This window comes from Chelonoidis abingdonii, chromosome 21, assembly GCF_003597395.2.
Source record: "Chelonoidis abingdonii isolate Lonesome George chromosome 21, CheloAbing_2.0, whole genome shotgun sequence".
NCBI classification, from domain to species: Eukaryota; Metazoa; Chordata; order Testudines; family Testudinidae; genus Chelonoidis; species Chelonoidis abingdonii.
Window position 1 is genome coordinate 13,488,669 of NC_133789.1, and position 13,959 is coordinate 13,502,627.

Sequence of the window (13,959 nt, forward strand, 5' to 3'; positions counted from 1 at the left end):
CCGCCACCAGCCTCCACCACAGCCTCCATAACCGCCGCCAACCTCCATCATGGCCTCTGTAACTGCTACCTCCCTCCACCATGGCCTCTGTAACCACTGCCTGCCACCCCTACAGCCTCCATAACTGCCGCCTGCCACCCCTACAGCCTCCATAACTATCCACTGCCACTCCTACAGCCTCCATAACTAGCCACTGCCACTCCTACAGCCTCCATAACCGCCACCAGCCTCCACCACAGCCTCCATAACCGCCGCCAACCTCCATCATGGCCTCTGTAACTGCTACCTCCCTCCACCATGGCCTCTGTAACCACTGCCTGCCACCCCTACAGCCTCCATAACTGCCGCCTGCCACCCCTACAGCCTCCATAACTATCCACTGCCACCCCTACAGCCTCCATAACTATCCACTGCCAGCCCTACAGCCTCCATAACCGCCGCCAGCCTCCACCACGGCCTCCATAACCGCCACCTGCCATCCCCTTAGCCTCCTGCTACTGCTTCATCCTCTCACTGCACCCTCCCATTGCAGCTGCCTGCTATTACCATGGCTTCCCTGGGTGACTTACTGTTCCCTTCCCTCCCAGCTGTTCCAGCCCAGAGATCAGAGGGTGGAGCGGGGTTGGACACAGGACAGCTGGGGAGAGGTGCCATGCAAAGTAGGCAGCACCAGGGCCATTGTGCAGCGGGAGGGTGTGGCTGTCCCCTGAGGCACTCCCAGGCTTGTTGCAAGGTGCCCACTTCCCGGCCAGCTGCTCTGCTAGCCTGAGCGCTCCAGTGATGCCAGTTGAAGGGAGCAGGAACAAACCCAGCCAGGCTGCTCATGTGGTTCCCTCCATCACCAGCTGCATGGCACCCAGGCTGGTGCATTAGGTCCACCTGCATTCAACTGCAGCTGAGGAGCTGCTTGCTTGTCCCGGAGAGCCCCCGCTCTCAGGCTGGGGATGGGAGGGGCAGGTAGGGGTCTCACACTCCTCAGCTTCCCTGCCCCAAACCCTCTCACGGGCAGGCGCGCTGCCCCTGGCCCTGCCCCTTCCCAGCGACGCCAATGCCTGGGCCAATGCTGCATGCGGGAGTGGCTGTCTGTCTGGGTTAGGTGTCAGGGAGCCACTGGGCTGGAAGGAAGAGTCTGCCAGCCAGGCACTTTGTGCTCACATGTGGCAAGCAGCCCAGACAGCGGCAAGTGATGCTGCAGCTGAGGCTGCCCTCAGAAGTGGGGTGACGCAGGAGGAGAGGCAGAGGCGTCTGGCAGCAGCCCAGGCAAAATCAAGAGCTGTCTATTCGTCCATCAACTGCTCTTTCTTCTCTCCCTGTTGCGGAGAGCCAGGTGGTGACTGCACCAGCGTGGGCGAGGGGTTAACGCCTCCGGCTGCAGACCAGAGAGTGCAGCAGGCACAATGCTGCCATGTGCTTGTACAAGGCTAAAGCGCTGCCCAAGCTGGGTCCTGAGGGGGGTGGACGCCCTCAGCTCCCCTTGGCTTTGATGGACTGGGACCTTCCTACTGACTGGGACAGTTTGAGTCCCTGGGTTTTCAAGTGCAGCCACCTCTGGGGTGGTTTCACAGCTTACAACATGAGGGAAGGGAGGGAGAACCCCATGGTCCATGGGGCGGGGATGCAGGACAGATGGGTTCCTGCTGGAATTTGGCCAGGACTCTGAGATGCCACACTCTGCTCGCACAGCCAGCCTCCTTTCATGCCACTGAGATGGCAAATGGCCCAGGCTTGGTAAGGGCAGTGCCTGGGTCCCTGGGAAAAGGGCTCCAGGTCCATTTGGGAACGGCACCAATGGGACCTTCCCAACAAAGTGCTCTGGTTGCATGGACGGGTGAGAAGAACAAGGGAGGAGCTTCCCTGCTCCACGGGCAGAGGAAAACACCAACAACCTCAGGAAATAAACCCCTGAGCAGAGATGGACTGAGCTCTGGAGCCAGACTTTCCCCCAGATCCCAGGCCTGTTACCGAGATCAGCATGTGCTTGAACACGGGCCCTTGTCTGACATCTCTGCTCTTTGAAACAGGGCAAAGAGCCTGCCCTCTGCAGAGGGCTTTGGGAGCTGTGGGTTTAGGAATCAGTATTATCAGTGCATTTTGCCTTTCCATAGCACCTTCTAGCCCAGAGTCACCCCCCCGTTCCCCGGGAAACGGAGGCCCAGAGCTGGGAAGGGCCTCACCTGCAGCGAGCCCAGCACAGAGCCCAGGGCTCCAGCTCACAGTTCTGTGCATTGGCCGCGAGGGCCTGCTCGCCTGTCAGCACTGTCCCATCGTGTCCCATCAAGTTCAGCTGGAGTTGGGGGCACTCGAAGGCTCAGAACTGGGAGCTGTTCTTGGATCTGTCAGGATTTCCGACGAGGTGTCTCCAGGATCACAGGACTGGAGGAGGCAGCCTCAGCCCAAGGCAGCACCTCTCTGGTGCTCTTGCCGCAGAGTCTAGGCCAGGTGGGTTGGGGAGGGTGAAGCACTGCTGGCAAGTCTGTCCCCCAACAGCTTCACTCCACCACCCTGCTTGCACCTGACAGCTTCCCACCTCTCCAGTTCTGTTCAGGGGAAAGTTCTCAGTGTCCTAGCAACACCAGTGGCTACAGACTGCAGCGCTGGGAGCATGGACACTTGGCTACACTGGGTCATTTCCATGGGGATATGTAGCTAGTGTTGCAAACCAGCCAGTAAGGGGGCACCTGCGAGCCCTGGAGAAGGAACAGCTCCTGTGCCACTTCCTGCTCAGGGTGAGGCCTGGTGGCAGGGCTTTCCCTACCTGCCCTCTGCCAGGGAGGGTGTACACGCCCCCTAAATTTCCACAACACCCCCCAGCGGTCAACTAGTTCTGTGCAGTGCTGCCAATTTAGTCATTGGTTGGAAATCTGAAAAAGCACATAGAGTAGATGATAAAATACGTGTACCTGAAAAAGCAGAATAGGTTTGAAAAACATGAACAAAGACTAGCTTCCTCACACGGCTGCTGTTTTTTTTGATAATGTCAGTGCATTCATTTTGGCGAGCTGGGCCAATTTAATCATTTCAAAGTATGATTTGTAAGCAAGGTCTGAGTGAGCTGTCCCCTGACAGCTAGTGATGAGGCAGGGGGCAGGGGGAAGGGAAGGCTTCAGGTCCAGACTGTATTTACATGAACGCACCTATTCTGCCGAGGTATCCAGTAGACAGAGCTGGGATCAGTTTAGGATTGACTGTGGCATTAATGAAATGTTGTTGTCCTTATTTTGTATGAGTAAAGGCAGAAGGGCTGGACTTAGCCTGTCCTGCTTGAGGAAGTCACTCTCAATGCTTAATTTGTGCTAAGTCTGAGCCCTGGCACATCTAGGCTGGGTAATTCATAGCCCTGGGATCTCTGGGTTGGGTAATTTATAGCCCCGGGGCTGCTGGGCTTGCCACATCAGTTATGAACATTCAAAATTGCTTGAGCCCCAGTATCTTTTTCATTATAAATTAAGCACTGGGGACCCGCAACTGAACTGCACTCGCTAAGCAGGAGGTTTGGACGCTATATCCTAGTGAAGAGAGAGAGGGAGGGGGCAGATGTTTTGCTGGGTGGGGTGCACTCTGCTAAGAGTCTCAGGCACTATTTGACCTGCCCCTCTCTCCTGTTTAGAGATAGAGCTGATTAGGCTTCACGGAGAGTTTTTTGTTTTGTTGAGTGACCAGTGCCCACTAGAGCTGGAATCACTGACAATCAGGTCTAGTGCTTAGCCCTGCTGCAGGACAGCATTGATGGGCAGACCCCACCCAGCCTGCCCAAGCAGTGAGGTTCCCCCACTGAGAGCTGTAGTAGGAAGAGAGCCTGAAACAAAAGCCCCCTTTTCCCCGATCTCCATTAGCTCACATCTGCTTCTTTCCCCCACACCCTCAGCTCCAGGCCTCTCACCTTTTTGTTAGCATTTTCCACACACCGTCCCCTCCCGCAGCTGGGGCACGGCTCAGTGGGCCTGGCGTGCTCCCCACGGCTGGGGCACAGCTCGGAGGGCCTGGCGTGCTCCCCACAGCTGGGGCACGGCTTGGTGGGCCTGGCGCACTCCCCATGGTTGGGGCACAGCTCGGTGGGCCTGGCATGCTCCCTGCGGCTGGGGCATGGCTCGATGGGCCTGGTATGCTCCCCACGGCTGGGGCACGGCTCAGTGGGCCTGGCATGCTCCCCACGGCTGGGGCACGGCTCGGTGGGCCTGGCGTGCTCCCCACGGCTGGGGCACGGCTCGGTGGGCCTGGCGTGCTCTCCACGGCTGGAGCATGGCTCGGCGGGCCTGGCGTGCTCCCCGCGGCTGGGACATGGCTCGATGGGGCTGGTGTGCTCCCCATGGCTGGGGCACGGCTCGGTGGGCCTGGCGTGCTCCCCGCGGCTGGGGCATAGCTCGGTGGGCCTGGCGCGCTCCCCACGGCTGGGGGACGGCTCAGCAGGCTTGGTGCTCCCCGTGGCTGGGGCACAGCTCGGCGGGCCTGGTGCTCCTCATGGCTGGGGCACAGTTTGGTGGACTTGGCACGCTTCCCATGGCAGCCTGGTGCTCCCCACGGCTGGGGCACGGCTCGGTGGGCCTGGCGTGCTCCCTGCGGCTGGGGCACAGCTCGGTGGGCCTGGTGCTCCTCATGGCCGGGGCATGGCTCGGCAGGCTTGGCATGCTCCCCATGGCAGCCTGGTGCTCCCCATGGCTGGGGCACGGCTCAGCGGGCCTGGTGTGCTCCCTGCGGCTGGGGCATGGCTAGGCGGGCCTGGCACGTTTCCTGTCAGTACTTGCCCGGGCAGGGAAGTGAATGATCCAATCCCCTTCTCCCTTCCCCTCCCTCTGCTGCCTTTTCATGCCAGCTCACCCTAACAGTGATGGGATGGGGATTAGGGCATCCTTCTATTGCTCAGTGTGCTTGGGGAGAGGGCAGTCAGGGCCCACCCCATCTGCCCTTTCCTGTCATGTAAAGCATCCAGCAGCCTCGCCTGGGTGCCTGCCCCCCCCTTCGCCCCCCAGTGAACATGCCAGCTTAGTGTGGGTGGGTGGGTGGCAGTTCATTTTTTAGGTTGCTTGTTTGTTTCATTCAAGCCCATGGAGTGATGATGGAGGGATGGATGGACAAAAGGCTGGCTGCTGGCTTGGCGGGCTGGCTGGCTAGACAGCGGGATGGATGGATGGATGGATGGATAGACAGAAAGGTGGCTGGCTGGACAGATGGATGGACACTGGGATGGATGGATGGCCAGATGGTGGATGGATGGATGTACAGAGGGATGGATGGATGTACAGAGGGATGGATGGATGGATGGATGGACAGAGGGGTGGCTGGCTGAACAGAAGGATGGCTGGAGGGATGGAGGGATGGATGGAGGGCTGGCTGACTGGACAGACAGACGGACAGAGGGGTGGCTGGCTGGACAGATGGAAAGAGAGGGGGATGGACAGACAGAAGGATGAATGGATGGAGGGATGGATGGACAGAGAGGTGGCTGGCTGGACAGATGGAAGGAGAGGGGGATGGACGGATAGAAGGATGGATGGATGGAGGGATGGTTGGACAGAGGACTGGCTGGCTGGGTAGAAGCCTAGAGGGATGGAAGGCCAGAGGCTAAGTGGCTGGACAGATGGATGGACAGACAGATGGTTGCTGACCTGACCCTGGCTCCGGGCTGTGATGGAGTCTCAGAAAGGCCGTGTCTGGCAAACCCCCACCCCCGCCCGCTCCCACCCCTGTCCCTGAGACGGGACAGCCAAGCCGAGCCTGTGAAAAGCAGCGCGTGGAAGAAGAGACCAGACTCGGGAGAGGGGACAGCTCTTATTTACCATGGATTTGCTCTGATGTTGGTAAGAAAATCAATCCTTGCCCCTGCCTGACCTCCAGCCCCAGCCCCCAGCTCTGGTGTCAGGACAGGCGGCCTGGAGGGGACTGACATGGCCGGGTCCCTCGCTCCACCTGTGAGGGCTTGTGCGGAAGGGAGGCTGGTGCACCCATGGTGGTGTTGTCTTCCCCAACCCGTTCTTCAGGGGAGGGGACTGCAGCTCCAGCTGCCCCCCACTGCTCCCCAGGAGAGGACCCCATATAAATATACACACATCCTGTACATATGTACACGCTGGCTGGGGAGGACAGTCACACTGGGGAAGGCCTGGGAGGACCCAGCAGCCAAGCCAGCGGGAGGGGATGAGCGACTGATTGCCCAGAAACAGCTGCCCGCCCTCGCCGCTGGAGCCAGCGCTCACCCTGTGCCCTCCTGGGGCCCAGCTGGGATCTACCTGCTCCCAGGGTGAAGACAGAACCAGGGAGCAGCAGGGGTCTGGGAGCACCCGCAGCCCCCCAGTTCTCACCATTGCAGGAGAGACAACAGCCACGGAAACAGGAAGCGAAGTATGGGTGTCGAGTCGGGGGGAGGGCACTGGCACCGAGTGGGGAAGAGAGGGCATGAACAATGAGTGGGGAGGGGAGAGAAGAACATGGGCACTGAGTGGGGGAGGGGAGGGCATGGGCACCCAGTGGGGGAGCGAAGGCCAAGGGCGCCAACTGGGGGTGAAAGGCCACGGGCGCTGAGCAAGGGGGAGGGAGGGCATGGGTGACCAGTAGGGGAGGGGAGGGCATGGGCACCGAATGGGGAGGAGGAAACAGGCACCAAGTGATGGCGGAGAGGTGGGCATGGGCACTGAGTGGGTGGGGAGGGCACAGGCACTGAGGTGGGGGGAGAGACGGCGTGGGCGTTGAGTGACTGGGGAGGGGAGGGCACCGAATGGGGGGGAGAGGAAACGGTCACTGAGTGACGGGGGAGGGGAGGGCATGGGCACTGAGTGGGCGGGGAGGGCACAGGCACGGAGGTGGGGGGAGAGACGGCATGGGCATTGAGTGACTGGGGAGGGGAGGGCATGGGCACCGAATGGGGGGGGAAATGGGCACTGAGTGATGGGGAGGGGAGGGCATGGGCACTGAGTGACGGAGGGGAGGGCATGGGCACCGAATGGGGGGGGAAATGGGCACTGAATGACGGGGGGAGGGCCCGGGCGCCGAGTGGGCTTAATACTGAATTTGCAGTGAGGGCTGTAAGGGGTTGGGCTGGTGATAGGACATTCCCCCCACTCCCATCCCCTACTGGCCTTTCCCCAGCAATGAGAATAAGCCATGGGAGCTGTGGTGATGGGCTGTGAGCCACTGGGGCTCACGGAGGCTATGTGCCTCTTGAGGGGGCTCATGGGGGCCCTATGGCCGCCAGGGAGTGGAACAGGCCTTGCAGGGGGGCTCTAACTGCCATGGAGAGGGGTGGAATGGGGCATGTGGGGGGCCACAAGGCCATCGGCAGACTGGAAGGGGGCTCACGGGGGCACAGATTGCCATCAGGGGGTTGGAATGGGGCTTGTGGGGGCCATGTGTCATGTGGCCATTGGGGCAGTTGTGTGTGGGGGCTCACGTGGCTGTTGGGGGGTGGTAGGGGGCTCGTGGGGCCATCAGGAGGGTCATGAGGGGGCATGTGACCACCAAGGAGAACAGGGCTGGGGGGGGGGCGCATGGCCATCAGGGGAGGGGGGTTTGAACAAATGAGACTCGCAAGGGCTGCATGGCCATCAGGGGTTGGGAGTGGAACAGGACTTGCATGTGGCTGTCTGGGGGGGGGCGTGGAAAGGTGTTTGCAGGGGGCTGTGTGGCAATCAGGGGGTGGGACAGGGCTTGGTGGGGGCCATGTGGCCATGGTGGGGTGGACGAGTCTTGCAGGGGGCTGTGTGGCAATCAGGAGGCACGGGGCTCATTGGGGGTGGTGGGGCTATCGGGGGGTGGGATAGGGCTCTTGGGCCATGTGGCCCTTGGGGATGGTATGAAGCTCAAGGGGGCTGTGAGGCCATTGGGGGTGGGCCAGGGCTCACCAGGGGTTGCGTGGTAGTCAGGGGTGGAACGGAGCTTGTGGGGATTGCGTAGTTATTGGGGGGTGGGCAGGGCTCATGAGAGACTGTATGGCCATTGGGGAGTGAGACAGGGCTTGTAGGGGGCCACGTGGTCATCATGGGGTGGGCTGGGGATCATGGGGGGCTGCATGGTCATTGAGGGAATGGGGCTTAGCAGGGGCCACCTGGTAGTTGGGATGGAATGGAGCTTGTGGGGGGATTCATGTGGCCATTGGGGGGTGAGACAGGGCTCATGGGGGCCACGGGTCCAATGGGGGGGAAGAGAGTGTCAATGGGGGGCCACCTGGATGTCGGGGGGTGAGACAGGCTCATGGAGGTTCACGGGGCTGTCGGGGAGTGAGACGGGGCTCACAGGGGTCCGCAGGGCTGTGGGGGGGGGAGATGGGGATCACAGGGAGCCATGGGGCCATCGGGGGTGAGACGGGGCTCACGGGGGCCGGTCTGGCCGTGTGTGTGGGGGTGAGACGGGGCTCACGGGGCTGTTGAGGGGGAGACGGAGCTCACGGCGGCCACGGGGCCATCGGTGGGTGAGACAGGGCTCACAGGACCTGCGTAGCTGTCAGGGGTGAGATGAGGCTCACGGGGCCATAGGGTGGGGGGAGACGGGGATTCACGGGGGCTGCAGGGCCATCAGGGAGTGAGACGGGGCTCACGGGGGGCTGTGTGGCCGTGTGTGTGTGGGTGAGATGGGGCTCATGGGGCTGTTGGGTGGAGAGGCGGCTCACGGGGACTGCGGGGCCATCGGGGGTGAAGGGGGTTCACGACGCCGTCAGGGGAGAGATGGGGCTCACGGGGGCTGCAGAGCCATTGGGGGGGGAGATGGGGCTCACAGGGGCCGTGGGGCTGTCGGGGGGGAGATGGGGCTCACGGGGGCCGTGGGGCCCTTGGGGGCAGATGGGGCTCATGGGGGCCACTTAGCTGTTGGGGGGTGAGACGGGGTCGTTGGAGGGTGAGACGGGGCTCACGGGGTCGTCGGGGGTTGAGACGGGGCTCACAGGGGCCGTGGAGCCATCGGGGGGGCAGACGGGCATCATGGGGGCCGCGTAGCTGTTGGGGGGCTCACGGGGTCGTCGGGGGGTGAGACGGGGCTCACAGGGGCCGCGTAGCTGTTGGGGGGAGGAAAGCAGGGAAGCGAAAGGGGCAGATGTCACAGTCTCACTGTCGGCAGCCGGGTGCCCTCCCCAGGGCTCCATGTGGCAGGAAGCCCATGGCTAGAGGATGGGCCCCGCCCCGGGGAACCTGCCCAGTCTGCTGGCGAGGGCGGGTGGGCGGCAGCTCAGTCCGAGTAGATGATGAAGCCCGAGAACGTGCTGTATTTGTTGTTGTTGCCCCCGTGCGCCTTGCCGCCGTCCAGTTTGATGAAGACCTCGTCGCCGGCATCCAGGTGCAGGATGACGCTGTTGCTGGCGTAGTCGTAGTTCTGGTCAGCGTCCTGCGCGATGGCGCTGGCCCGCACCTGGGGGAGGAGAGAGAGGGCGGTCATCCCTCGCCCCACGGCCAGTCCCCACCCCGGGGGGGAGGAGCTGTGTCATACCAATCACCAGGGCTGTTCGGGGCCCAGACCCCAGGCCTTGCTGCCTCCCTTCCCACAAGCCAGCACAGCGTCCCCCAGCCCTGCCCTCTCACACTCCCCCTGCAAGGCTGGGTGGGGGCCACATCACAGGGAAGCTAACAGGAGCTGGAAACATGCGGCCGGAGCCGGGCTCAGGAAGGAATGGAGCCGGAGAACTGGCGACCATAGGAACCACTTCCTGGGGGTCAGCGCGAATTCTCCACTGCTGACAATGTTAAACTCAAGACTGGCTGTTTTTCTAAGAGATCTGCTCCAGGGGTTACTTTGGGGCGGCTCTACAGCCTGGGCCGTATGGGTCAGCCCAGCTGATCTGGCCTTGGAATCTATGACGCCAGCAAGGGAAGGGAAAGAAAGAAAGGAAGGAAGGAAGGAAGGAAGGAAGGAAGCAGCAGCTGGAGCAGAGCGAGCAAAGGCGAAGAGAGGAAAGGCAGGACGGGGAAAGGGAAGAGGTGAAGAAGAAAGGAAAAGATGCCTTAGAAGAGCAGGTGGAGGAGCCGTGATGGGCAAGGTGAGGCAGCAGGGGAAGGGGCAGGTTGTAATTTGGGAGGGAGGAGAAGATAACGGTGCTGAGGGAGGTGCGGGGAAGGCAGACGTTTCTGGAGGTGCCACGGCGCTGAGTGCAGTGTGACTCTGGCGCAGACAGGAGCGGCATCGTGAGGTCTGTGCTGAGAGTGCAGGGACCCCCCTGGCACCCGACAGAGATCCTGTTCTGAGTCCGTGGAGCAGAGCTGCCAGTGCAGGGGGGGTACAAGGGCATCGACTCCCCTGCCACGAGCCCAGCTCCCCGAGGGGGAGGGAGGTTAAGGGGAATCTTTCTATCTGAGGGTTTTATACAGCTGCCCATCACTGTAGTATCTAGGCACTTTGCCCATAAAATCAATGGCATAGCAAAGTCCCGAGTGGCATCTCAGGCAGCCCCTCTCTGTGGTAAGCTCTGCTTGTGGGAGGGGCTGGGGGCTTGTGGGTTGGATGCGATTAATTTCCCTTTTCACTTGTTGATTGTGTTTCTGTTTTGAGGGGGACTGGCTGGGGTGTTCTGGGGCATCGATGCCATGACTGTGAGTCAGGCGGAGGGAAGGCTTTTGGTGAGACAGGCCCGGCTGGACAGCTCACAGCTCGGTCGCTCGGGTGATTCTTCCAGGAACTCCTAGGGGACTCAGCCCAAAGCAAGGCCCGGCCCATAGACTTGTCTAGAACCAGTCCCTGCCCCACTCAGCCTGCAGGCTAACACTGGCTTGCCAGGCCCAGGATGGACCATCAGCCCACCGTGATGGATGGAGACTGAGCCACATTTTCATGCTGGCTACCAACTGTTTTGAAAGTCTGGCCCCTCAGGAGCTGCCCAAGCTCCCAGGGTGAGTCAGTAGCAGAGCAGAAAACTTCTGAGTCCCAGTCTGGGGCACAACAGTTTTGGTCTCAGAGAAGTTCCATGTAGAAATAACATTTATTCCCAGACTAAGTCCAGCAGAAAGGCTGGGAATATATCCCTGTAATACGAGGTTAATACCATGTGAGAAGCACAGGCAGCTACCTTGGCTCATTGATGAATAAAAACCTTTGTGCTACAGCTTGGCCCGAATAGCCTCAGGCCTTAGTTTTCATAGCTCCGTACAGCTTAACACTTTTTTTCGGGGGCGGGGGGAGGGGAGGGAAGAAGGGACGCCATTTCTAGGAGTGGACCAAAATAAAAGTGAGGATAATTTTCAGGAATTAAAAAACCCAGAAGCACTGGAGACCAGCAGTGGCCCGACTAACATGGCTGCCTGAAGTCTGAGTTCTGAGGGGATAGCAAAATAATCTGCCTCCAGCAACCCCATGGGTGGCAGATGAACCCCCCTTTGGAAGTCAGAAGAAGAGCAAGGACAGCTATTCAAAGCTGAGGAGCAGGGGGAACAATACAGAAAATGTGGAAATGGCAGAAGTTCTAAATGCCTTTTTTGTTTCAGTTTTCACCAAAAAGGCTAGAAGCGATCGGACGTCTAATATAATGAATGCGAGTGAAAAGGAGGTAGGATCAGAGGCTAAAATAGGGAAAGAACAAATTAAAAATTACTTAGATAAATTAGATGTCTTCAAGTCACCAGGGCCTGATGAAATACATTCTAGACGAATACTCAAGGGGCTGACTGAGGAGATATCTGAGCCACTAGTGTTTATTTCTGAAAAGTCCTGGAAGACGAGAGAGAATCCAGAAGACTGGAAAATGGTAAATCTAGTGTGCATCTATAAAAAGAGAAATAAGGACAACCCAGGGAATTATAGACCAGTCAGCTTAGCTTCTCTACCTGGAAAGATAATGGAGCAAATAATAAAGCAATCAATTTGCAAACACCTAGAAGATAATAAGGTGATAAATAAGAGTCAGCATGGATTTGTCAAGAACAAATTGTGTCAAACCAACCTAATATCTTTCTTTGACAAGGTAACAAACCTCCTGGATAGGGAGGAAGCAGCAGACGTGGTATATCGTGAGTTTAGTAACACTTCTGATACTGTTTCACTTGATCTCATAAACAAACTAAGGGAAAAAACCTCAGATGGAGCTACTATAAGGTGGGTGCATGACTGGTTGGAAAACTGTATCCAAAGAGTAGTTAACAGTGGTTCACAGTTAAGCTGGAAGGACATATTGAGTGGGGTCCTGCAGGGATCAGTTCTGAGTTCAGTTCTGTTTAATATCTTCAGCAATGACTTAGATAATGGCATAGAGAGCACACGCATAAAGTTTGCTGACAATATCAAGCTGGGAGGGGTTGCAAGTGCTTTGGACAACAGGATTAAAATTCAAAATGAGCTGGACAAATTAAAGAAATGGTCTGAAGAAAACAGGATGAAATTCAATAAGGACAAATGCAAAGTACTCCATGGAGGAAGAAACAACCAGCTGCACACATACAAAATGGGAAGTGACTGCCTAGGAAGGAATACTAGGGAAAGGGATCTGGGGGTCATAGTGGTTCACAAGCTAAATATGAGTCAACCGTGTAACGCTGTTCCAAAAAAAGCAGACATGATTCTGGGATGTTGTGACGAAGTGGGAATGTTCTGGCTGTGTTATGTGAATGCTGAGTGGGGAGTATTGACCTGGGAAAGTTGCAAGGGAGTTGGGCTGGGACTGCCTTGGGAAAGGGAGGATATCTGAGCATGCAACCTCAGAACACAGGAGGGGGGTTGAAGGCCAGGTGACACCTCTGCCCTGAAACTGGACAAAGGCTGGGGGAGGAGCCAGGGGGAGGCTGAGTGAGAGGCTGGAGGCAGTTTCAGGTTGGGAACTGGCTGGGAAATGGAGAGGGGCGCCCCGACAGGACTTGGGCTTCCCAATGGGGCTGTGGCCTCCCTAGGGGCCCCAGATGGACCTAACTAAAAGGGGTCCTGTTGTCTGTACCGGCAAGACCTGTTTTGGACTGTGTTCCTGTCATCTAAATAAACCTCTGTTTTACTGGCTGGCTAAGAGTCACATCTGACTGTGAAGTGGGGGTGCAGGACCCTCTGGCTTCCCCAGGACCCCGCCTGGGTGGACTTGCTGTGGGAAGTGCATGGAGGGGCATATGCTGAATGCTCCAAGGAGAGACCCAGGAGGTGAAGCCGTGTGAGCTTCTTGCCCTGCAGACAGTCTGCTCCAAGGGAGAGGAGGCTCCCCAAAGTCCTGACAGACTGTGAGGGAGCAGTTCCAGCAGCATCGCCCGGGGACTCTGTGACAGATGTACTTACAGGGCATATATAAGCAAGACATGAGAAGTAATCTCTCCGCTCTACTCTGCGCTGATAGGCCCTTCAACGTAAGTATTGTGCCACATTTCAGGAAGATGTGACAAATTGGAGAAAGTCCAGAGAAAAGCACCAAAAATGATAAAGGCTAGAAAACATGACCTGAGAAAAGATTGAAAAAATTGGTTTGTTTAGTCTGGAGAAGAGAAGACTGAGAAGGGACATGAGAACAGTTTTCAACTACATAAAAGGTTGTTACAAGGAAGAGGGAGAAAAATTGTTCTCGTTAACCTCTGGGGATAGGACAAGAAGCAATGGGCTTAAATTGCAGCAGGAGGTTTAGGTTGGATATTAGGAAAAACTTCCTAACTGGCAGGGTGATTAAGCATGGGAATAAATTGCCTAGGAGTCACATAGGCGATGTGTAGCGGGGGCATGTGGGGTCAAGGGCCCCAGATTTCTGCTTGGCCTGCTGGGATGGGGGAGGAAGAGGTGCTCTGTCCTTCTCCCACTGCGCCTGCACCCTGGTGGGGAGTAGAAGGGGAGGTACCACTCAGGGTCACTGCTCTGCAGCATGGCGGCTTCCTGAGAGAGCTTGGCTCGGGCAGTGGCCCTCCCCGTCCCCTCTGCTCCATGCCTGGTATCGGGAGGCATGAGTTGTCTATGCCTAGGAGGTTATGGAATCTCCGTCACTGTAGATTTTTAAGAGCAGGTTAGACAACTGTCAGGGATGGTCTAGATAATACTTTGTCCTGCCATGAGTGCAGGGGACTGGACTAGATGACCACTTGAGGTCCCTTCTAGTCC

General features: G+C 58.2%; 1 protein-coding gene across 1 annotated transcript in view; it reads right to left on the minus strand.

Annotated features, from left to right (window-relative positions):
- Positions 1–8,939: 8,939 nt before the first annotated feature.
- C1QL1 (complement C1q like 1) overlaps positions 8,940–13,959 on the minus strand; it is a 106,225-nt gene continuing 101,205 nt past the window's right edge. The window contains 1 exon segment of the mRNA XM_075059819.1: positions 8,940–9,327. Coding sequence (XP_074915920.1) covers positions 9,148–9,327 — 180 coding nt within the window. The 3' untranslated portion in view covers positions 8,940–9,147.